Source organism: Pempheris klunzingeri, chromosome 5, assembly GCF_042242105.1.
Source record: "Pempheris klunzingeri isolate RE-2024b chromosome 5, fPemKlu1.hap1, whole genome shotgun sequence".
In the NCBI taxonomy this organism is placed as follows: domain Eukaryota; kingdom Metazoa; phylum Chordata; class Actinopteri; order Acropomatiformes; family Pempheridae; genus Pempheris; species Pempheris klunzingeri.
Genome location: NC_092016.1, coordinates 7,862,864 through 7,888,573, shown reverse-complemented (window position 1 = coordinate 7,888,573; position 25,710 = coordinate 7,862,864). Strand labels below are relative to the sequence as shown.

Here is a 25,710-nt window from a genome sequence, read left to right as displayed (position 1 = left end):
CATAGAAAAGGTGCTCCATAGTGCTCCTAGAGGTCTAAAACTCCCCAGCATACCTTTAATTTAATGATGGGGACCGTGCTACATGGTCAAGCTTCAGAGCAAGTCAATAAGTGGACCTTTAGTGGAGATATTTTCATGGTCAAGAATGAACTGTAAGGCTCAGAGATCTTAATATTAATTATTGGACCTTAACTGAGTATTTAAGTTAAGGTTAAAAGTTATTTATGCTGTTTTTCCATGTTAGTTTGATGTAACTCACACATCAACATTGTGAGAATGTTTTCATTTATTTAATGATGAATGTATTATGTTTTGATAATTTTTTTAATCTTCTCATGGTAAGGGGTCTCTTTAAGACATTTAACTTGAAATATTATTTATATATATTTATAATATTCATTTTATTTCAAGGTCTATTTGAGGTGAGAGCACAAGAGTATCTGGACTCGCTGCCTGGGAGTGAGCAACGAGGAGTCAACAAGTTCCTCAAGGGTCTAGGTGAGACTGATTGTATAGCTTTGTTCAATTAATGGATCGGTTAGTTAATCGGCTATAAAAGCTGTTAGTTCAGCCAGAGACACTTTGGTCAATAATTTAACCATTTATAGCAAATGATAATACAGTCAGATTTGTGGGTTAAAGCTTGCAACAAGGATTCTGCTAAAGGAGCTGATCGCCATTAATAAACCAATACATGGACATCAGTCTTAGTTAAATCTGAGGTGCAAAATACAATCTGCATTTTATCTGTTTCTTATTTAATTTGATTCACGTCTGTTGCCTTTTTTCAGGAAGCAAGATGAAATTCCTTTCGAAGAAATGATGCCTGGAGTCAGGACGTCACCTGCGAAAGTAGGAAAAGGCATGAGGAGGTGTGCAGTAAAAAAAAAAGAAGAGGACACAATCTCTGGATGCGGAGAACATAGAGATGGAGATGTGTCTGAACAAAGGAAGAAGCGAACTGGACTCATAGTTTGTGAAAATGGGGGAATCTGGGAAAAGTTAGCGGTTAGCTCCCAGCTTCAATAGCCAGTCATTCTATTAGTGTTGTGAAGGGTTTACTCAGCTTGGACCAAAACTCCCCTCCTGCACGATAAAGCAAATGTCTAACAGTGTTTAGCCGGACATTTCCCCAGGTTTTGATGTTTTACTGATTACAGTCAATCCCTGCAGTGTATTACTGTACAGCACGGCACAGTGTGAATGTTTTTAGGAACATTGTTCTCCCTTTTTCGGTCACTGACTTCACCCAATAAGCCTGTAAGAAGGTCACCGAAGGCCCTATTTTGTACAATACTTCCTTATACATTCCAAGTATTTTCTATAGAAGCTTTTATAAATACAATAGTACAACTTCTTTATCAACAGGAGGCTTTTAAGTTAATTTATATTCTTTTTAGACAAACTTAATCTTTTTTCTTTTTTTTTTTATTTCCTTCAAAAGAGTGCAAATAAATCTCCTGTAGTTTGTAATAGGCTTTATTTAACAGAGTCTAGTCCAGACTGTTTGTAGACCACTTTGGGTTGTTGGGTAAATGTACCACTGTTATAAGTAAATTAACTTTTATCGGAAAAGGAATGAGCACCGAAGGAAAGACTGAAGAAAATGTAAAGAGGAGAAGAAAATCAATGTGAAGACATTTCTCATGTGGGTTTGAGTCACAGGGTTTGGATTGACTCGATGTTGAAGGAAGATGTGTGTCTTAGGCCAATCAGTATCAATGTGTTTCACAAAAGCAACTAGTTTTGCCTTAAACTTGATTGAGAATGCAATGAAACTTTATAAATAAAATGATTTGAGTTTTTGAATTAGACGAGTGACTCGTTTCATACAATGTTTTAACTGTTTGTGTTTTGTCACCTTGTAACGGTGATGATAAGTGAGACCAGCTGCAGTTGCTGGGGAGCTACAGTGTGATCACTTCCCGAAATTCACCTCATTAGCATCTCAATGATGTCTTTTGAATAAAGGCTCTTCCTGACTCACCGAGGACACAGTTTACACAGACTGAGTAACCCTCTCTAGGACTAGTAAGTGGACATGTAAAATCAGTGGAATGCCCCTTTATGTGTTCCTCAGCAAGACACTTGAGTACCTTCCAGCTCCAGGGGGCGCTGTCTCCTCATGCTGCTCCCTCATTAGGTTTCCTTACAGAGAAAAGAAGAATAATGTAGGAGTGTATGGTTTTAGCCACAGATATAAAATACTCTGCTCTTCCTTTAAACATGACACACCTAAATGATCACTGCTGCTGTCAGTTGGTCTTTAAAAGACAAAGAATTAGTTAAATGTAGATCACCTGTATGTAGTAATTGATTGATTGTAGTATAAATACACCTGTACCCTGCCCCGGAGTACAGTTAAATAAGCCATTAAGATGTGGAAAGCCTGTGGCACAGCAGTAAATCTGCATGGAACAGGCCGCCCTGTACCGCACGAACATTTATCTCAATTTATCTCAGCACAATGGTTGTTCCTGAGCAGGGCTGCACCTCCAGCTGAGTGCAACTGGTGTAGAAGCAACTTTTAGTGCGATAAATGTGGTATATTGGCACATAGCTGCTTACATTCTGCGACGAAGATGATTAATTAGCCGCCTCATAACCACAGTAAAACATTTTTTAAATTCTTTTAGTGTGTGGTGTCACCGCCAATGATCCAGCCCCATGCCGTACCCACAGCATCCACTGGAGGACTCTGTGACCCACTTCATGTTTTCCTGCATCATGTGTTTCCTCTCAGGTTCCAAAGTTCAGAATCACATCTCTCACAATTTAGGCCCCCCAGGCCTTAAATGACTTACACAACATGCCCAAGTCCAAAAGCATCGTTCCTTTTGTCTGCGTATGTGAGAATAGAAGCGAAGGTTAGATGAAAACTGGGACTGGATAGAAACACAGTCATAGGTGGCCTTCCCCTTAAGATGTTTCAAAAACCTTCATTTCATTTCATTTATATTTAACTCGATCTTCTCAGTAAGCACTAAAACAGGAGGCTGTAACAGGGTACGGCAAACAATTGCATTGCTTTCTACATTTTTAACATCATGTGACGTAGTGAATAATAAATTGAATAAATAAAAATATTGTGACATGAAGTTTGAAAGTCTTCTCTTACATACTTAACACCAACGCTAAAGCTGGCGTCATCTGCTGGGGGGTGAAGTGGTATAACTTCAGAAAAGTGGAAAAAATATGAATGATCTTGGAGCAACAAGCCTTTGGTCCAATATTTAGTTTGGATAACGAACAAAAAGTAGACCCTGTAGCCAACGTCTTGTACAATTAGTACCTAATTAAGTCCTCATCTGGGCCAAAGTTGGACAATTATTCAAATGGAATAAACTTTATTCCCACCAGATAAAAGTTTCTCTAATTCTGCTTCTTTTCCATAATTGTTGAGTGCACTCATTCTAAGTCATTATGAAGAAGTGCTGTCATGTGTTTGTCTTTCAGACCTCTGACAGTTTCCTCAGGCTTTGACAGTAGTTTTTATTCTCAATGCTATTTCCTTTAGTCCCCCCCCTCCCTCCCTCCCTCCCTCCTCACACCACCCTTTCCTTTCCTTTTTGGAGCCCTCCTCCTCCTCCTCCTCCTCCTCTTCCTCCTCCTGCTCCTCTCCACCCCTTCGTCATTACGCGTTGACCGGTCAGACCTGCCTCCCTCCCCTCCCCTCTCCTCCCCTCCCCTCCCCTCTCTCCCTTGGTCTTTTTCTCTGGCTTTTTCCAGGCTTCATGTCATACCACGGCTAATTCCTGAAATTCCTGCCCTCCTCTCGCTTCAAACAAACGGCTCCAGGAAGGAGACGAGGCAGCAGAAAGCAAAGAAAAACAAAAAAAACACACAACAGAGGAAAAAAAAAACCTCAGAGACATTTAAAAGAAGAAGAAGGAAAAAAAAAAAAAACAGAATATTGCTCCACCTGCCTGCCTGTCAGTCTGCTAACAGAGTCCCTCCAGGTAAGCTCCTGCAAGTGTTTTATCATTTTTAAAAAAAAATCTTTTCTCTCATGTTCAGATTTAACTGCGTCTTCTGTCGGACTGTAAACTTTGAGGTTCTTGGATATTTTGCGCAAAGTGGAGTCGCTTCACGCTGCTTTCCCTCCTGAATCATTCTCACTCACTGTCCGACACAACATTCCTCAAATATCTCGCATTTCTTCGCTCAAATTCCTACATTTTTTTTTCTTTAATTCCAGCGCTGGAGCGTGTGTGTGTGTGTTTGACTTCCTGTGCTTCAGCCGGAACTTTTTTCTTTTTTCTGTTTTTTTTTTTTTGTGTTGTTGTCGTTGAGGGAATCACGTCACAGCCGTGCAGTCAAACATTAGCGCCTGTCTGGGTAAAGTTTTACACCGGGAAAGTGAGAGCATTCAAACTGTGTATTTATTAACCAGCGGCTTTTATTCAGAGGTGTGTGTGTGTGTGTGTGTGTGTGTGTGTGTGCAGACTGGAGGTGGTCTGACACGGCGGTGTTGTGGCTGTTACTGTTGCCTTTTATATTTCTCAGTCTATGATCTGCTTTTATTGTCTTGTTAGATGCTTAAAACACCTTTTTAAATGACACATGACATCACCTGTCTAGGAAGCAGTACTGAGATCCTTTGCATGAGTAAAAGTTGTAGTGCCACAGTGTAAAAGTACTCCATTACAACTAAAAGTGGAGCATTGAACACAAAAAACTACCTTTTAATACTGAAAAGTATAAATATGTACTCAGTATGCAGGCAAAGGCTCAGTCAGTCATATTATTATATCAGCCTGCTGCATGATTATTTTTTTATTACTGATGCATTAACAGCAGAGCAGCGTTTTAATGTTGCAGCCAGCTGAGGTGGAGCTGATTCCTGCTGTAATTATATCATTTACTTTTGGTTTTAACATCTGTCAGCTAATAACTCCAGCTGTCAGACAGATAAAGCGCAGTACAAAGTGCATGTCTCTCTGCAATAGAGGCGAAGAGGAGCAATAAATGAAAATACTCAAGAAAAGCAGCTAAGTTATTTTCCATCACTTAGTGCATATGCTTCATCAACAAAATAAAGTCCCGCATGCAGAACGTTCCCTTCCTAGACGCTGCGTTATCACTCTGCAAATGTTATTTGTTAATTCATTGTATTCATTGATCAAAGTGTAAGCGTTGCTTTGACTCATTTGCACTATAAACCTTTCTGTCGATTGTTGCATCACATTTTGTGAATCGATCATATGATTTGTTTTCCAAATCTGAATCTGCTGACTGTAAGTGTCAAATGCCTTTCGGTGAAGTGGAATATCAACACAGCAGCAAAAACTGGAAATGCTCAAGTAATGCAAAAGTACTTGAGTAAATGTACTTAGTTACCTTCCACCATCGGATCGCGTAGTGTGTAGCGTATGCTGTTTATTGCTGCTATAAAGGCATGTGCAGCAACTGTTCAGAGTGTAAAGCAACTAAATAAGAGGAGGTAAATGTGCTGAATATTTCAACTTAATATCACTTACCACCTCCGCTGCACAACATTTCAGGGGGAGATATTGTGCGTCTAACCCTCAACTAGTTACTTAAGATCTTGTACAAGAAACATGTGATCATCTTATGAAATACACTGCTTTTTTTTGTAGATTAATCTGCCCAACAGTAAAGAGGGTGGTTAAAATAGCTCCACCTCAGCCAAGTACATTATCAAAACTCTGTTTACACTGTTGTGCATCATCAACAATAATCATTGATTATTATCTATAGTAATATAAATCTGACTGGGGGCGTTCTGCTGCATAATGACTACTTTTACTTTTGATACTTTCACTAGATCTTTCTAATGATGCGTCTGTACTTTCACTTGTGTAAGACCGAGAATGCAGGACTTATCTTTCAGAGTATTTTTCTATTACATGGTGTTACTGATACCTGCTTTGTTAAAATACGTGAATATCTGTCTCTCCTGGTGGAAATGAGACATAAGTGATGTTATGGGTGCTTGTGGGTTCTGAGCTTATTGATATACTTCATACAGTTGTCTTAACCCTCCAGAGTCTTGGGATAAAACGGCTGTTTTTTACTACTTTTCATTTTACCTTTTGTGTTTCCCATTAAAACTGTTTAGCTTGCTTTCTTTGTGTTTGTGTCTTTGACGCTGACGGGCGGTCTGAGACTCTGAAGGGTCAAAAAGCAGGATTGGAAAATTAGAAACCCCGTAACTGTAAATAAAATGTTTAAATGATGCTATAGTTGCACAAAACTTGAATTGTTAGTATGATTTTACAGCTATGATTCAGCCATATCGTGTTATTTCAGAAGACATTTCATGTGCTAATGTGATTATTTTCTCAATTGATGTCTGAACTGTTTGGTCTATAAAATGTAATGAAATAGTAAAAAAAAATGCCTGTTGCAAGTTTCTAAAACAAAGGTGATGTATTCAAATAGCATCGAGTGGCATATATTCAAATATATTAACTTTACTAGTATAGAGGACAGAGAAAAGCCAAACTGAAACCAGTGATTTTTTTACTTAAAAGATGAATTGCTAATCAAAATTGTTGCAGAATATTTTTCTGTCGACCTGTTCACCTTTACTTACTTTTAGGTCTTTTGACAGACTCAACATGATACTCAACTTTACCACATGTGCTTCTGCAACGTCTTCCAGATTCCATCTTGTGTATTACTGTGTGAACACTGCACGCCTGTGTGTCATAGACTTTGTATTGTACGATACATTTCAATAGATCCTCTGTATAACTGCAGAGTTGAAAAGTCAGCGTGCAAGTGAATATTTTCAGTCAGGGTTTGAGATGGCCGAAGGGCTTTCTGGGTGTGTGTGTGTGTGTGTGTGTGTGTGTGTGTGTGTGTGTGTGTTGTGGTGTCCCGCAGGGCAGCTGAGAGGAGGTTTTCCAGAGGGGCAACAGGTGGAATGGAGCAGGGTGACAGTGTGACGGGGGGGTGGGGGGGACACACCTGTCAAAGCCTCCTCTGAAGTGTCTGACAGCCAGAGGAGTTTGGGTTTTTTCCAGGCCTTGGCCCTTTTTGTTCTCAAGGCTTTGGGTTCACTATTGTCTCCGACAGATGAATTATATTGTAATGTGAACTCTAAGGTTGTTCTGTTTGCACTGCGGTAGCATTTGTGTGTGTGTGTGTGTGTGTGTGTGTGTGTGTGTGTGTGCACCTGTATGTCGATGTGTGTTTTTGTGTGGGTGGATGTGACTGGGCCTAGAGGTGGATGTTTATGTGTTTGTGTGGGTGAATGAGTGGAACAAGTAAGAAGAGAGGTACAGAAAAGGTGTGTGAGCAAGCAGGGAAATTTGTGTTTCAACCTTGTTTTGCGAGTCAGAGTGTGTGTGTTTGTGTGTCGAGTAGCCCTGAGACAGGTCCTCTCACCAGCGGAGGAGTTTTTCTTTTTTTTTTTTGCTGTGCTCATCCCACATAGCGATCATTCCTCCTCCGCTTGCACGAGAGAAACGAATAATGCCTCAGATATGAGCCTTGTAGAACAAAGACTTTCTGCACCCCCCCCCCCCCCTCCCATCCCCTCCATTTCTACCAACAGCACTGTGCACCCACAGCTCTGTGCAGTGTGTGCGACTGTGTTGTCCATTGATTCCAGCCAGTCTGATGGATCTTTCTGTTGTATTATCTGAGGCTGATCTGATAGACCCTCTGTCCTCTCTGGATGCCTTTAGATAAGAAGTTGGAGCTATGGGGTTTGTGTAATGGCAAGAAAATATACAAATATACAAATTTTAAGTTTTTGTATAATTTTAGAGTCTGCATTTTTACAGTATGCACGCTTGATCTCGGTTTCTCTTAATTTAAACCTGCCGTGACATATTATCACCTTTTAAATAAGTCGATATGGCAAACTTGTTAGCACCTATTTACAGATCCAACGGGAACGTAGAAGCATTCATTTCAAGTTTTGTTTCTTTGTTTCTACCAGTGTTCCCTCTCCTTTAAGGTCATTGGGTGTATGTGTAAAACATATATGTATAATATGTGTTTTTTCATGTCTATATTAGCTTGATGGAGGTGTTTGCACTCTGCATGTTCATTTAAACATGAATCACAGGTGCAAAACAAACATAGTGTGTTGTATATGCATGTGTGTATATATACTGTATGTGTGTGTGAGTGTGTGGTTTGCAGAGCTTCAAGACTCCCATTGGTGCGGCCCAGTGGGACTCGGTGCCAGAGAACACGTGCTCACAGCAAAATCCCAACAAAACAAACCCATTTGTCTCCACCGACTCTCACTGCGACTTTCCATTGCATAGCCTGATCCCATACTGCTGCTTTATTTTCAGACCGTGTTTCCTGCTTTTACATTCCCGGCCTGATTAGTGGAGATTGTGACCAGTTGAGTACACACACATGCTCACACACACCCGCACTCACCAAATACACGCACATCCACCCTAAGGCATATGTACATACATACACACATCAGTGGGAGCAGGCGCTGTTTTCTGAAGACACACAAACACAAATCTACTCAAATAATTATGGTTTTGCTCACTAGATTTTCTCAAATATCAGCCTGTAGTACTGTACACTCTGACCTTTGCACTTGATTGTCGATAATTATGGTGGTTGCCTTGGAATTTAGTTACATTTGGATGCTGCACAGCAGACGTGCTGATGTTTAGCAGGCATACTTTTCACCATGGTCACTGACTGAGTTTAGTGAGTCAGCATGCATTGCTATTCAACAGAAAGTACAACGGAGGCTTCCTTTTTCAGTTATTTGGTCACTAAACTACTGGACAGAGTGAAATATTGACCTGTTGGTGCTAGATAAACGGTCCACGGATCACCAAAGTTATTACAAATTTCACCCTAAGGTGGGATATGAATGAATGTCAGCATCAACCTGCTTGTGTCACTAAAGGAACATCAGATTCAGCTGGATACATCAGCTCAGGACCAAAGATTTCTGCACAGAATTCCATGGAAATCCATCTAACAGTTGTTGAGAGATTGTGGCCTCAACCTAAACTGTTGGACCCTCGGTGACATTGCCATCCATCGAGCCATGCTGCCAGCCTAGCTTGAAATACCAAAAAAAACAGAATACACTCACACAGGGTAAGGAGTTCAGGCCTCGGCGCTTGAGGCCCCACGTAGCCTAGCTACCCAACGGTCTGTCTGGGACATGGCAATGCAGTGCAAAGGTGAAGAGGCTCAGCTACCTGCAGCTTCTTGTGGTGTTTGCCTCTGTTCCTGGTGTGTGTCAGTGTGTGTGTGTGTGTATCGAGGCAAGGCTTTATTGTTTTACTACCACATTGCATGTGTGTTTTGTGTTTCATATGAATTGATTGTGCGTGTTTAAGCATTTTTTGTGATGGTTTTTTTTCCTCAAAATTTGATGCCATGAGTGTGTTTGTATGGTCAGTGTGTGTGTGTGTGTGTGTGTGTGTGTTACGTGACCCCCTGACCGCAGCACCAGCTGGGGGATTATCCCGTTGAGCTGATCCAGAGAAGAGGGGCCTCGCTGGGGGTGGATGAGGGCCTGGGCTGTACGAGTGAGGGAGGGAGGGAGTAGAGGGAGTGGAGGGTGATGGGGGAGTAGGTGGAGGGAGGTTGTTTTAAGGCATGGCTTAGGTTAATTAACCTCCTGGACACTTTGACTGAGGCACCGGGCAGTGCACTAATGGTTTATGGCCTCCACAAACCTCTCAGAGAACTACAGTGGCCCTGAGCTGGAGTTGCAGCAAGTTTAAAAACGCTTACAAAAACAATGAAATTCCAAATTTGAGTGATTTTTTTGTGATTTACTGTAGAAAGTTTTGTTTCGTTGTGAATTTAATGAAACTACTGGCACACTGTCAAGTAGCTGGTCGGCTCGTGATCAAGATTAGGGCTTATTGGATTGTACACTAGAAAGATTTATACTAATTTGAATTTTTATGTGTGTGATTTAATTCAGAACAGTTGTATTTAGATTATTTTAGCTCTGCTTTCATTAAGTAGCTTTCATTGAGCAGCTCTAATTGAGAAGGATTTTTTTTTTGTGGCCAAAATACACAACCACAAATTGGCACCATGAGGAAAACTGTTGCCTTGTTTATTTAACTTTGTCAAGTTATGATTGACGTTATTCGCTTTGCCTCTGTAACTCACTTTTTCACGTTTTCAGGGATTCTGTCGTTTTTAACATAAGCCTCGAAAGCAACCGGTTACTAAAACGTTCACAGCGTCACAAGAGCCGAGCTGCTAACTAGTTGATTATGAACGATTTCACACTCACTTCAGTGTGGCGTCTTGAGTGTGTTGGTTCAGATTTTCTTTTAGAGTCACGCAGAGTTCAAAGGTTTGACTGTTACTGTGCATCAGTTAATGGAAAATATTTCTGCAACTCACTGTTATTTTCATTATCGATTCATCTAAACCAAAATATCAAAGATATTCAATTTAGTTCCACAGCAGACTAAGAAAAGTTAGTAAAATATAAATATTTTGCACAGAAATCGACTTTAACAAAATAAACACAACAATGAAATATTTCCATTCTGTAGAATAATGAGACCAACAATCAGCTTTCCACATGTAAGAACTATTGTCAGGGTGGAATTGTTTTTTTATTAATCATTCAATTTCTTATTTGGAGTCCCCAGTGTTGTTTGAGTCTGAAACCCAACACTGTTTCAGTTTGCAGCTATTTAAAACAGAAAAGCACCAAGTTCTCAATTTTTTTTTAAAGAGGTTGAACCAGCAAATGTCTGGCAGTAGATGGTTAGAAAATCCAGCTGTGCATTGCCAAATGTATTTCCTAATTCATTGTTTTAGTATGTTGTCCACTGACTGTTACCTACCAACACTGTTTGATCAAAATGTGATATTTTGTTTGTTTGCATTAATGTGCATTCATAGTAACGACACCGAGGGTTTCAGCAGAAAATGTATTTTAAATACTTTTTTCACAAGCCTCAACTCCTTTCAACCTGACAGGAATACAGTTCTCGGGGAAAACACTTTAAATTTGATCCAAAAATATGTATACATTCTCAACCCTTCTACTTCATACCTGCCATGTGTGTCTGTGGAGACCGTGTGGTGAGTGTAGCTCTGAGTTGATCCAGTCTGCTCTCTAAGTGTTTCTGACTGTCTATTAGTGTGTAGGTGTTTTGTTTGTGTGGGCATGAGTTTATTTTATCACTGTGTGCTTCTACTTCTACATCTGTTTATACACGTGTGTGTCTGAGAGAAAGAGATGGGGAGAATGGCCGGCTGGCTGGCTGGCCGGGCGCTTTACAGGAAGCGCTGTGGAACATCAGGGGGCTCAGAGGAAGAGCGAGGAGGGAACCGGACTGGCCGGGGAGTCTTACTCACTCCCTGCAACACACTGACTCACTCACTCACCAGATCACCTCGACCCCTTCTCAACCACAGCCTCACAATTAAGACCTCTATACTGCCTCTCCACACACACACACACATGTTCGAGATTATACGTGACGTGTGCTTTTTCCTTTTTGTTGCCCTAAATGGACTCACAGGTCTCTTAGTTTCACAGTGGCAGGAAAACCGTCAACGACAAACAAAGTTCTGTTTGTGTTGACTCATGAGTTTCTGAATAATTTTCTGGGCCGTGTACTACCATCCGTTCCCGTTTCCATTTTTCTCCTGCACATCCGCCGAGAGGAAGAGGTGGAGCTGACGTCTGTCTGATACTCTCTCAAAATGTATAAGCACTGTGTGCACATCCTAAACAAATTGGCATGTAGAGAAAACAGGATATGAATCTGTTGGTAGTCAAACATCCCCGTGCTTTCATAAAGAGCCAAGGAATGTCAGCTTAAATCCTTTTAATTAGTCAGCTAGTTATTGTAATACTCCCCCACCCAAAACATTGCACAAACACATTGATTGGAAACTCAGCTGAAGATCTCTGAGTTTAATAAAACAGCTGTAGTGCTGATGAAGAAACGGGCAACCTAAAAAAGCCTCCTGGCCTTAATATCCTGGCATGATCCTCCTTGGCATGTGTGTTTAAGTGTGTCTGAGGACGGTGATCCCACTTTAATGTGTCTCCTCATTTGTTTACTTTAGGCCCCACGGCCTGCGCTCCTCCCCCAGCTGTTGTCTCAACACTAGGTGCCACTTCATTTATTTTTACTAACCTAAATAATGATCTGAGGTGCTTTTTCCAAGTCAGGATTGGCAGCTGTGGTGCTGATATGATCGTGCACTGCGGTCCATCATGCACTTGTGTATGACGTACGACTGCCCTGATGCAGCAGCTAGGTTGTGATGTCACCAGGTCTCAGTGGCATTTATTTTATAGACCACTTCTCGGATGAAAACCTTATTAGTCAGATTTTGGTGGCTTTCATGTTTTAATTTAATGCAAAGGATTACATGGTCTGCAAATTTTGAACCCCTTGAGCTTATGAGACCCTGTCAAACACTGCTGGTGAAACTCAAATGAGAGGCTGCTTCCTGCATATCTGAATAGCTGACATTTTGTGTGTGAATTTTGCCCTCAAACAATTCCTTGTTGAAGTTGACTATCAAGAAAAATAATGTAATTTATTTGTGGGTTCCAGCTTCTTTAATGCGAGAATTTGCTGCTGTTCCCTGGTGTACATTATTGGTGATTGATGCACAAAACACACAATTTGAAGATGTCTCCTTGGGTTACGGGACATTTTACATAGTGGTTAGGGGATTTTCTTAGTGTTTTATGTGTTAAGTTCGCTTGCTTGAATAAACCACAAAAAGTACAAGTCATTTTGCCAAATATGAATTATATGAAAGTGTTGTGTGAACATGATATCAACTGACTTTATAGTATTGCTTTAACATTTACAAGCATAGTCAAATGTCATCTTGTCAGAAAATGGAATAAATCATTATGGTTTGATTACAGCTTTTTCCCAACCTGTGTAAAAAGTGTTAAACCTGTGGTATGAGCCTCCTTATATATACATCATATTTATACTGCTTTTCCTGTTTTCCCAGGTCTCTCCCGCCACATCCAGATTACCATCATCATCATCATCACATCTGTGGATTTTGCACAGGCAGGCCAGCTCCCCTGCAGCGTCCTCTCCTACCCTCATCTCCCTCAGCCCAGACCCTCCAGCCCCTCCCTGCTCTGTGGTCCCCTTTCCGTCGTCCCACCACGTCTGCGGAGTGGGTGCCGGCTCCCTCCCCCAGGGGTGGGAGTGAGGAGCTGGGGGACGCACTCGACAAACCCCTGGAGAATGATGCGGAGGGCGTGTGGAGCCCCGACATCGAGCAGAGCTTCCAGGAGGCCTTGGCCATCTACCCACCCTGTGGGCGCAGGAAGATCATCCTCTCTGATGAGGGCAAGATGTACGGTACGCCCACCTTTATCCTCATAATGTCTTGTACCCTTTTCTTCTTGAATGGGATCATGAGCACAGTACCTGAAGATCAGCTCACTTGCAGGCCAGGGTCGAGGATAATGCTCTTAAGCAAGTCAGGAAATCATAGTCTATCATTGTAATGTCTGTCAACATAATGTGTAAATTTAGGATTTTAAATGATAACCAGCTAATTCCTGTTTTTATACTGAAGTACTCAAATTTGCCTTTTTTCTATAACCTGTATTCAATCGCCTAGTCAAAACAAAAACGCGGAATACTTAACCCCAAAATGATAAGTGATCATGTGCTTGGAGTCATGCTGTTCCTCCATAGCCATACTGAGATGTCATTACGCCAAATAATTCAATGTGGGATTCAAAATGAGATTCTATATTGTCTTGTCTTTTCACCCACTCTTAAAGTGCTTTAACGCTACATTCACATTCACCCATTCACTCACGAATGGCTGTATTATGTGAAGGGTTCTGCTCATCAGGAGGGAGAAATTTGGGGATTTGGGGTTCAGTATCTTGCCCAATGTTTAAGGATTTAACAGACGTGTGGAGTCGCATGACGTGCACTCAAGTCAAATTCGACTTTGACGGCGAATCGACCCTTAATTTTCCAGACAATATACGTGCTTTGAATCCTTCTGACAATAGCCGATCATGTTGGGTGAGCTGGTGGAATTGGTTTGGCAAACCAGAGCAGCAGGTGATACCTCACAATGTTATATTAGGATGTAAAGATGCTGCGGTCAAGAAAAAAAATGGCATACAAAACATTCAGGAATTATAAATGATTGTAATTCTATCACAGTATCATACCACAGCATACCTGATCTTTTTGTGTTTAATGATTATGAGACACTTATTATTTCTACAAACTTACACTAGTAACTTGGTGAAGGGTGCTTAGGAGTCAACACACAAATTTTAGGACTTGAATTGTAATTCAGACATCTTGGTCTTGAATCGGAACTTGACTCGTAATCGTGACAATGCTGATCTTAAAGGGGACGGAGGACCCAAAATGGAGTAATGCAATATTCACTTTTACTGCATTTGACCTCCTCTAATGGAGCAACAACTGTTCCTCAAAAGAGCAATGGTTTGCAGGCGGTAATGAGAAGGCATTTGATGTTATAAATCAGTCTTTTGAATAATCTGTATGAACGCCTTGAACTGACTGCTAAGCTTATTAGCTTGGAGAGGTTTATTTTCTTTCATCGTTAACCCTTTACTGAACGAAATGGTGTGCAGTGGTGAGCAAAAAGGAAAGCGGGAGTCAACCGCAACTAGAGAGGAGCTCTGGGAGCTAATGTGCATGTGTAGGCTAGCCCAGCTGGTTAGGTCGCAGCTACAGCACTTCATCAAATAGTCCCGCAAGGAGTCTCTATATGACCAAGCACCGGCCCTGACTATTTCCTGTCACTTGGTCACTTTGTGGTGTGACCAGAGCCATACTGAAGAAAGAGCTTTCTTAATAAGGTGCTAGGTGCCTTCTTGAAAATCTCCTACTACAACCATCAGCTCTAGATCTCATAGTTTCAGATTTTCCTCAATTAACTTACATTGCCTCAGAATTCCAGTAGAGAAAGGTTGAACTGATAGTGTCATAATGGGCTCCAAAAACTTTTGAGTGTGAGAGTGTGACAAACATCTGCAGTATTGTGGGGCACAAATGGACATTTGTTACCCGTCCACCACCACTCCTGGTGTTCATGTTTCACATCACTTTCCTACACAGTTGTCTTGGTCCCATAGTGTACAGCGTGATGGCATGATGTGTCAGGAAACAGGCGCATGCACATACACAATATGCCTCTCATGCAGACTTCGATTCGTCCATTTTCTATCAAAAAATTCAAAAAAGTCTTTTAACTAGAAAAGCAAAAGCAACTTTAAAAGCAAAAGCTACTTTTGCTAAGATTCACAACAATGGCAAATCAATGAAAAGTAAAGCATAAAAGTGATTTTTCAGCCTTATCAACATACAGTGAGTTATTTGGGCTAGACTTTTGTCTTTTTGTGCCTATTGTATTTCTGGCAGTGGTAGTGAAAAGCACTTTACAGTATTCCTGTTACCAAAATTAGCTCCAAATCACTCAGCCAAAACAGGTTTAGAGCGGCGCGGATAATTCCTCACCTCCTCCACGCTTACTGTAGCTTGACCAGATATCACATTGTTCATGCTACTTGGTCACAGATCATTGACTCCTTGTTGTGCCCATTTGGGATACGTTTTCCGCCTTTCATTCAATGCTAAAATGATGATATGAGGTTTGGAGCAGCAAAATAACTTCACTGCAGGGTTTTCCTCAGTGAATCTATGTGTAGTGTCATTGCCAAACAAGTGTTTAGGGTGAGGTGACATTCCTCTATGACATCTTGCTGATGTTTGGTAACAGATGGCCTGGCCATAGTGTGTCCTCCTGCATGATAGTGGATCCGGTTGGTGGAAAACAGGCAGACGGAGGTGGTGGTGCTATCAGACAGCCTCTGTCATCGCCTTGTTTTGTTACTGTGCCAGATAGCTCCTTTAACTGTTAGCTTTTCCTAGCCTAGCTTAGCCACCTATTGAGGTCATGGCCATCCTCCGATCAACACTTAAACCCTTATAAAGCCTGTAATAATAGTTGGAGGGGGGAGGGAGGAGAGGGGGGCAGGTGGCTCATTCTGTGTCACGGGGATGGTGGGCTGGATGGGTGAAGGTGGTGATGTGGGGTTCTTGGCAAGGCAGGCACTGAGGTGCCCCTTCCTCCCAGTGGGGGTCAGGGGCAGGTGATGCGCGCCAGGGAGCGCGTTGGCCCGCCAGGAATGGTATGTGCGCTCGGGAGCCCGGGGGTTCAAGGCAGCTCGACTGCAACCCTAAACCAGAATAGACGTTTACCCTTTGAGCGCCTGAAGGGGAGGAGGACGGGTGGACAAATAAACACCAAGGTGGGCGGTGGTGTCTTGCATGGCCTCGGGGCCCAGAGGAACTCTGTCACACCTGTCCCCAGTGTGTGTGTGTGTGTGTGTGTATGTGTGTGTTTGTGTGTGTGTGTGTGTGTGTGCGTTTCAGAGTGAGAAAGGCAGATATTGTGTCTTTGTGCTTACCTCCTCTGCTCCCTGCTATTTCTGTGATTTACCTCCCTCATATCTTTGTTTCAGACTGCCTGTCTCTCTTTGTCCTTTATGAACAACCTCCTCTCCCTCCTGTCTGTCTGTCAGTTGGTCTGTCTGCCTTTCAGTTCACCTCCAGCTGCTCTCTGAGTTCAACCTGACAGCCTTGCGGCAAATCCAGATTTATGACTTGAGACATGAGGCAAGACTGAGCCCGTGCGTGGCCCGCAGTGCCCCCCAGTGCCCCCATTGCCCCTAAACAGCCCGACCAGCCCTTCTCTTACAGCCCCAGTTCCCCCGTCCTCCCCTTTTATCACCATCCCTGGGGTCACGAGTGGCCAACAACTCAAGTCATTCAAGCAACCATAATCAATGCAAAGCCACTTTGAAGCTCTTTAGTGTTGTTAATGTTAAAGCACTGATGGGTGGTGTTAACTCAGGTAGTCAAATCAAATATCAGCTAAGAATATCATTAAAGGCATATATGAAATGGTGAAATGATGACTTGACCATTTTAAAAATGTTATTTAGTCTTCTTGCTTGGGCTAAATATGGATGTATAGACAAAACAAACTCCTAGCAAAATAACTGTCTGTTGGCTGTGAGCGACATACTCTGAATTTTAGGTTGAATTCTCCCCAGAAGAATGAATGCCATTCTTTGCTAAACAATATGATATCAAGTCTCCGAGCAGCGAAACAGAAGGAATGTGTGCTTCTATCCATTGTAAATTCCTAAATTGACTGGAATGTTTTTGCCTCATACTTCGCTTACATTCACCACATTTTTTTCCCATAATGCTGCGCATAGCGCTGGCCCTCGCGCCCATTACTAAACAGACCCATTAGCTCGCTTATTAGGGACGGTGTCACGGATATTGTGGCGGTTATGTGCTCCAGCGGTAATTCGACATGCATCTGCCAAGGAAAACATTTCCTGCCTTGTGTGGCTCTCAGCAAGAGACGTGCCCTGTGGTCTGAACGAAGGCCTCATGCTGCAATAATGGAAAAACAGTCCCAAACTTGTAGTTCAGTGGAAACCAATGTGCTGACAGCTCTCACTTGAAGAATGCGGCACTGGAAATATGATTATCTTCCTCCTTTATTGAGTGCCATATAACTGCCATGTTAATTTATGTGCCACTTTTGCAACTGTAATTGTTTTATTTTACGATGTCTTTTGACCAGTTTTTACTTGGAAGCATTAATTCTAGCATCACATCATGTTTTACGCAGCTGTTTGGTTTCGTCACACTTGATGTCCTGACATCTGTGAGAGGAGCGCTTTTCTCACATTTTGATGGCTCCTACTTCCTGTGAAAGAAAAAAAAAAAGACTGGTCGTGTAGTGGATAAAGTCAACAAAGAAGTGGCATGTTTTTCTGTCAGTTCAGAACAAAGGATACCCACACAATGAATCACGCTCCCACTAAGCTTTGCTTGTGCAACATGGCAACCCATTGTGGGTTTTTGTCAGGCAATGCAAATGTGTTTTTGTCTCAAGCCATTCTCATTAAGGATGTGATGTAAAGGCCAGCTAAAAGCAACAGCGAGTCCTCACCCAGGTACAAACTTTGGCAGTCAAGTGAGAGATTCACCAGTGACCTTGACCTGTTGACCTTTGAGGAAGCCTCTGAGGCACGTGGTTTCCCTTTGTATCCGCATCTCAGCTCTCTGCATGAGGAAGTGACCTTCCACACTATGTTAAGCTAATGCTGGGCAATGTGGATAAAACATATAAGGAGGGAAAATGGGGACTCATGTGGATATACACTCACTTGCCCGTTTATTAGGTGCATCTACTGTAGCTAAAATGTATACCGTCTAATACAACAGCCATGAAATGAATCCTTATTGCTGCACCGTTCTATCAAATAGAAACATTCATGATGTCTTGTGCATCATTTCACACAAATTTTTCCCAAAACTGACCCTGATACATTCGGTGTCTTTGGGATCTCCTCTAGAAATAATGGAGTTTAACAGCGCTGCATCGACAGCCATATGTCTGAGTATCAAAAGCTGTTGAGTACCGTGAGATTGCATTGAATATATGATGAGATAGATTCTTATTTACTTTATTCTTCGATCAGATAGTGATCAAAGGGATGTAGAAAACAATTTTGTTAGTAAATGTGCTGTTATTTTGACACTCTGTTGTTACAAGTATTCTTGGAATCCAAATATTTGAGGAGTTTTGCTTCCTTGGTTTAAAAAAAAAAACAACAAAAAACATTTCGTAATAGAACATGCTAATATTTCTAATATTTCTCATTTTGGTATTGGTTTCAACATTCAGGTATCATATTAGCACTAGCATTGCAAAATTACCCAACAATACCCAACCGTTTAATGATTCTTTACATTTTCATTTTACATTTTACATATACATACTATATTTTTTCTTTTATTAGCATTGCAGACAAGTAGTTTGTGTTTCACTGTTGGGGGACACCCGAGCCTCTGTGATGTGCTGTTTTTTTGGGGGGGTGGTCTCACATGAGCAGTAGGATGAACCTGAACCTCTTACTATTTAGTCTTGACAGCAGTCTTCAGGCTCTCGTGGGATTTGATGCTCTCTGCAGGGTTTTCGAGGAAACCCCCTGCTGGTGATGAACTCATGGAATCCAGAGACTGCTCTCTCCATCTCAGTCGCACTCTTTCTGTCTGTACTCCTCTGTATCTCACAGTGAAACCAAAAAGACATGGTGAGCACTGACGGCCATGTAACAGAGCTGTCACTGTCACTGTATCTAGACATCTCGGATCAGTAAGGTGGGAGGTAGAGGGATCCAAACAGGTCAGACATCTGTTGATCTGTCTATGCGATTAACTTATGAGCCTCACACAAGCCATCTCTGCATAAATCTCTGTAATTGCAAAGACGCTTTTGGCAGGTTGTGTTGATATAACATGATATCTGTTAAATATAAGAAATACTATACTTACTATACTAGAAAGACTATATGGTTACCGTGCTGATGAGTGCAGGAATGTGGAGTACTAAGCTGTGGTTTTAGCAAGTATGAATGAGACCTGTTAGAGATACTCAGAGACCGACTCACAGAAATGGAGTTAACATGGAAAAATTAAGAGAGGAAGTAACACTTTTACTAGTAATTTGCTAAATAATAAATAATGATAAGTTCTCTTAAGGTCCCTAGAAAATTTATCTAATATTACACAAGTTGTGTTTGCTTTAAAAGCAGTTGTTGATTTCAAAATACATTTCTGTGAAGATCGATCCATCTAACTATATGTCTATCGTTTCCTTATTAGTAGAAGCTTGATCTAGTATGTATGATTAGTTGTTTGCCTGGAGACAAATTGCATGTTTTTGTATGTTGCTGAACCTGCTGAACAAAACGACTGACAGGTTACAGTAGCCATACAGTTATCTGTAGTTAATTAATTGGAACTAATTATACACTGTCTCTATTTTACTTACTGCATAGATGGTACCAAATTACATCTTTCCAGCAAACATTCAGTTGTTACACTTGCTGGGTAAGATGTTAATGTTTCAGGGTGTTTTTATAAGATTTTGGGAAAAATGAAAATGTCCGAAATGAAGGAATGAATATATAACTGTACACTGTACATCGTTGGCAGTCGCTCACTGATTTCAAACTGCTGCTTGTGTCAGTTATCTTAAATTAATTATCTTAAATAATAAAATTTTTGAGTCAAACCAGGTATGTTTAGTGTTTTAATGCTGGACTAACAGGGCTGTTCCTTCACTGGCTCTATGCTGTTGTAGTGCTTGACTCATTGCTGGTATTGTGGCATGTTGGAGGCCTTTTCAGAGCTCAGTAGGCTGCATCCCGGCTCTATCGGAGGGTAAATGACACCCAGCCAAGACATTCCTGCAGCCTAAATGTGACCTTTGTTTTCCTGAGCAGACACAGTGGGGCATATGTGCTATTGAGGGAAAACATATGGCTGGCAGATGTGTCTTCAGAGAGGGTGGCAGTTTGAATACAGTCAGACATACGGGACAAATATACACATGCACACAGTGACCAAACTGAAGTGAGAATCACTCTTAAGAAGTAAATTGATAGTGGCTCAACAGGTTATACTTAAAACTGCATAAACATTGAAGCTTAAACACAGCAGCAGACATATAAGAAGAAGTGTTGTTTTACAGATAAGTGGATGATTCAAGGTGTTAACTGCTTTTGAGACTGAATAATAATTATAGTTTTCACCATAATTTACAATACTTTTACAATAATAGTGTGGAACAGGCTGATGAAATAAGCACTCCCTGTTGTGCAGTTGTCTATGAATGAGTTTATATACATACGGGTGTTACTGTACACTCTCAAATATGACTTGGACCCGTGGGGAGATGTTGGAGCAGCAGATGCAGCACCCGGTGTGGACCAGTCAGTTTATAGGAATGTCAGGAATGCACTGGGCTGAGACAGAGACTCTGAGAAGAAGAGGAAGAGAGAGAGAGGAAGAGAGAGAGAGAGAGAGAGAGAGATCAGGCTGGGCCAGTGATGACCACAGCCCCATTGGGGAAGGGCAGATTTACGACCAACCAGACCCAGCGGTTGATTTTGGAAGGGACAGTGTAGGCCGCCTTCAGTAGCTCTGTCCACCTCTGCCTGACCTCTACCAACAGATGGGGGCAGGAGGAGGAGGAGGGGAAGGAAAACTGGTGAGACAGTCTCTCTAAAGCCTTTAAGGATGATCATGGCTCCAGGAATCCGAACTTCAGTGTATTTTGATGTTTTCTTTTAAACATCAAAATATGCAAAATTAACTTTTTAATGTTTTTTCAAGATGAATGTGTCTCCGGTGTGCCTAGAGATGGCCAAACTATGAGAAAAGACCTTCCTCTCACTTTTTCTCCTGCTCCATCTTACAGTAAACGTGTGTGAAAACGCTCAGTTTAGATTTGGCTCCCCTTATGATGTCATATGTCATAAGAAAATATTTTTTTTGGCAGACCTGCCACTGATGGTCACTGGGACAAATTTTAAGCTTGACCCTGCTTTACTGTATTAACTTCTCATATGGTTTAGAATTTACATTTGCTCTCAGTCAAATTATATGATGATGACATCAAAACATCCATCCATCTATCCATCCATCCATCCATTATCTACACCGCTTATCCGTCAGGGTCGCGGGGGTGCTGGAGCCAATCCCAGCTGACTTCGGGCAAGAGGCGGGGTACACCCTGGACTGGTCGCCAGCCAATCACAGGGCCAACACATAGAGACAGACAACCACTCACGCTCACACTCACACCTGTGGGCGATTTCAGAGTCACCAATTAACCTAACCTGCATGTCTTTGGATTGTGGGAGGAAGCCGGCGTACCCGGAGAAAACCCACGCAAGCACGGGGAGAACATGCAAACTCCGACATCAAAACAACTAAACAAAGGGAATTCAATGACCCATCATCATTATGTCATTATAAGGTGACAATATGAAAGGGGTCACTTGTAATGATGAACCTGTGGAGCGTTATGACCCAAAATCTGCAGTTCTCATCAGCTTGACAGCTTTAAAGTGAGTCTCAGCTCATTGTCTGGTCTGCAACTTTGCTGTTCTGGTTTGCTCTCACTGACCTCATAGAGTCATTTTCCACAAAAAAGCTCTAAAAGCCCACTGTCCTCTATCAGCTCAGCCGCAAACAGCAGAGGGACAGTTAGCGACTAGCCGGGGAACATAATGAAGCATTTAGCAGCTACTGAGTCAGAATTTCCCTCAGGAGTTTGCAAAAACCAAAATCAGAGGTGAAGGACTATGAATTTTAGGCTTAAATTTGCCAGGTGGACAGAGACATAACTCCAGATGAATTATGATGCTGCTGTGTAACTGTTTGCTAACAAGTTCGCTATATCAACTTAAAAGGTGATGATATGTTTCAGATACAACTTGTTTCACTTGGCCCCAAGTGGTCAAAATAATAATAATATCAGTTATTGCAGATTTAAGCTAGAAATACAGAATTAAAGATTTGAGCTCAGAGAAACCTTAGACACACACACACACACAATTCAGACAGATCAATCACAATTCTGTTGCAGGGAGTGTGGAAATGTCACAGAATCTGAAGCAGAGACTTAACCTACATTCACGAGCAACAAAAAACATCATAATTTGTGAGTTTATTTCTGATATTTCTAAGTAGCACAACCCAGCAGTATCCCCTGACCTCTGGAACACTCTGACTTTGCTGCTGCTGCAGTCGGTCACTTTTCATGCCCTTAAGAAATTTTTGTAGAATCAGATTTCCCCCAGACAAGTCTGTGACTGCAGGCAGTGTGATAAACAACATCAAACTGTGGACCAGTGGGTGACGGTATAATGTTCCTACTGACTTTCCTCTAGCCTTGGCTGGCACAAGTTCTCTGTCTGTGCTACTTTCATTGGATATCATGATCTCATTGCTGTGTGACTGAGTCTCCTCTCTGATCTCATGGGTGTGTTGGAGGGTATTTTTGATGGGGCCCTTCCCCAAGCACTCACACTAGGAGTGGCAGGGCATCTGATACGTGAACATGAAGCAAAGCCTCTCTGACAGCCCATTAATGAAGCTGTTTAATGCTTGCAGTACATGTATGGGTAATTTTGAATGGGAATACTGACATATTGATAAAATAGTTTGAACTTTGCTCTGTTTCTGGTAGAGTATTTTCTTAATCTTCATTAAACTAAAACTTCATAGAAACTAAAAAGAATTGTTGATTTATCCTGCCAAACATGTACGTATGCATTTTCACAGAACTCTCATTTCGCCGTCTTTCATTCTCGTACTTGACTTGACAATTGCTGTCATTTTCAGGTTGATCAAGTTTGACAACAACTTGGGCCCAGCTAAGGCTTACAAATCCATCAAAAAGAGTTTAAAAAGTGTCTGGCTATCAAAGTGAAAAGATGGTCTGTTTTTCTGAATTCATGAAAAATTCTCATTCATCTGTGGAGACATGCTCACGCATCTGTGTCTGGTGCTTTGAAAATCCCTATTGGATTGGATACACAATGTACATCTTACTGTACACTGAGTGAAGTTTCCTGAGGATAAATTGCTGGGAACTGGAATAACTTGCTGTAATGTGAGGAACTCGATACAGGCAACTTAATGTTCATTTGAGGTCAAGTACTGTGAGGAGTTTGACAAAGCTCTCTGTTCGTCTTTTCAAGAGTTTGATTGCGAGGAAATGTGGAACACTTTCTTAATCCCTGGGGAATTAAAGAAATATGCATTTAGGGGCTCAAACAATCGGCCGGCGAGTGCACCTCCCGATAAACACTAAACGGTTGAGGAGTTACAGCCCTGAAAGGAAAATAAGATTGAGACGGAATGAATGCTGCAACTGGGGCTGAGGTTAGTGTGTGTGTGTGTGTGTGTCTGTCTAGGTGTGTGACTGTGTATAAACTAGAGTAGACGGCATTTAAGAGAGGGGTTTAGTCCACAAAAGCCTCACACAAAGGCAGTTCTACAGCTGTGTGTGTGTGTGTGTGTGTGTGTGTGTGTGTGTGTGTGTGTGTGTGTGTGTGTTTCAGGGGAACTTTACAGGGACTCGTATCGACCACTTTTTCCTCTCTGCTCTTCCAAGACAACACTGATTCATTCACTGATTTACAATTAATCTCACTGTTGTATAATGTGAATTTTTTTAGCTGATCACAAAATCAATTTTTTTGCAAAAAAAGTGTCAGATTGAAGGAAAAAAATGCTCTTGAACGCCCCATTTTTGGCTGCAGGGATGTGGGTCACACCTTTACAAAACCTTTTGCCACGGTGAAGCACACATTAACAGTTCCATCAGGTACAGATGCACAATATGAGTTTAAGCTATTTAATGGATAATTAGCACAACGTGGCGTCGCCATCATTCCTATTATTAACAATAATAATGTATTCATCAATGTGTTTGCATGGATCTGAAAACACAGCAGTGTAACTAAAAAGTCTGGCAGGGCAGGAAGCACGTGTAATCAGACAATCAAAGGCAAACTGTCCTTTGTAAATATCTATACATTTACTTATACTTATTTACACACTGCTGAGTGTGTGCACCTTTTTCCATGCAATGATCCATCCAACATTTTGGTTGCACTCATTTTCAATTATAACCTCTCTAATGGTTTCTTCATGTAACTGTGTTGCTGTGTTTCTAGATCTGCTACGTCTATCTAGATCCAAACTATGAAACCAAGAGTTATCTAAATAACCATGACTTAATATTTAAGCCTCCATCCAAAATGCAATAGGATAACTAAAACATAAGAGCAAACATTTTGTTTGATTAGAGAGTCATCAAGAAAACAGTTGCAACACAAATGCTTTCAAAAAGCATTAAGCGGAAACTTCTGTCTGCAAGGACCGGCCAGTTCACATGAGCACTGGGAAGAAACGGTGTTTTGCATTCCGCACAAAATCTGATCACTTTTATTGCCTGACAAAATGTCTGATGGATGTTCAGCCAAGCTTCAGGTTTCCTCTTTTCACCATGTGGGGTCACTTGATTGGACGGTTTGTGGAGTGTTGTGAGGTCTGGCTGGAGCGTCACTATGTAAGGGAAAATCTGACGAGTTTGTACCAGGTTGTATGTCGTGACTGATCTGTGTGTTAATTCACATGGAGATGCGGTGCGAAGGGAAAAATGGCCGTGTTTAAGAGGTGGTGCAAAGTCTAGCAAACTTTTGTATGACTGGTGTGTGTGTGTGTGTGTGTGTGTGTGTGTGTGTTTGCGAATGTGTGGGGGGCCTGTGTGGGAGCGTGACAGATCTCCTTTGAGTGCAAGAGTTGTGTGATTCGCTCTGTGGTTGATCTTCCCTTTTATTAATACCTATTTGTAAATGTGCTGTTCCCAACTAGTTATTTTCATTTTTGATTAATCTACTGATTATTTCTGATATTAGTGTATTTTTTGTTCCTCAAGTGTCCATAAAAAATGGGAAAATGCCCACAATAATATCCTTGAGCACAATGTGACTGTTCAACAAGTGTAAACCTTGTAAGTATTCAGTTGATAATGATATGAAACAAACAAACACTTACTAGCTTCAACCAGCAAATATAGCAGTTTTGCTCAAAAAATAACTTAAATGATCAGATTGTGTGTCAATTAACAAATTGTTTCAGCGCTGTGTCTGCAAAAGTGTGTTCACTGCTTGTGTAATAGCTACTATTTTAAATACAGTCCAGCTTACTCTGTATGCACAAAACAGTAATACAGAGCCACATTTCAAAACGTCAAAACTACATTTACAATGAAAACCCAGAACATCCGATTCCTGAATAACCCTCCGGAAATCTTACATAT

At 41.4% G+C, this 25,710-nt stretch overlaps 2 protein-coding genes across 4 annotated transcripts in view; both read left to right on the top strand.

Moving 5' to 3' along the window:
* The window catches only part of LOC139200967 (DENN domain-containing protein 2A), a 33,399-nt gene extending 31,587 nt beyond the window's left edge, over positions 1 to 1,812 (top strand). Inside the window, exons 19-20 of the mRNA XM_070830157.1 lie at positions 412 to 498; positions 792 to 1,812. Coding sequence (XP_070686258.1) covers positions 412 to 498; positions 792 to 823 — 119 coding nt within the window. The 3' untranslated portion in view covers positions 824 to 1,812. The remainder of the gene's footprint in view (positions 1 to 411; positions 499 to 791) is intronic.
* An 11,351-nt stretch (positions 1,813 to 13,163) lies between these two features.
* Positions 13,164 to 25,710, top strand: part of LOC139201774 (transcriptional enhancer factor TEF-3-like) — a 28,279-nt gene continuing 15,732 nt past the window's right edge. For 2 of the 3 annotated variants that reach the window (XM_070831187.1, XM_070831186.1), the window contains exon 1: positions 13,164 to 13,298. In XM_070831187.1, coding sequence (XP_070687288.1) covers positions 13,292 to 13,298 — 7 coding nt within the window. In that variant the 5' untranslated portion in view covers positions 13,164 to 13,291. The remainder of the gene's footprint in view (positions 13,299 to 25,710) is intronic. The other variant, XM_070831189.1, reaches the window with a different exon arrangement.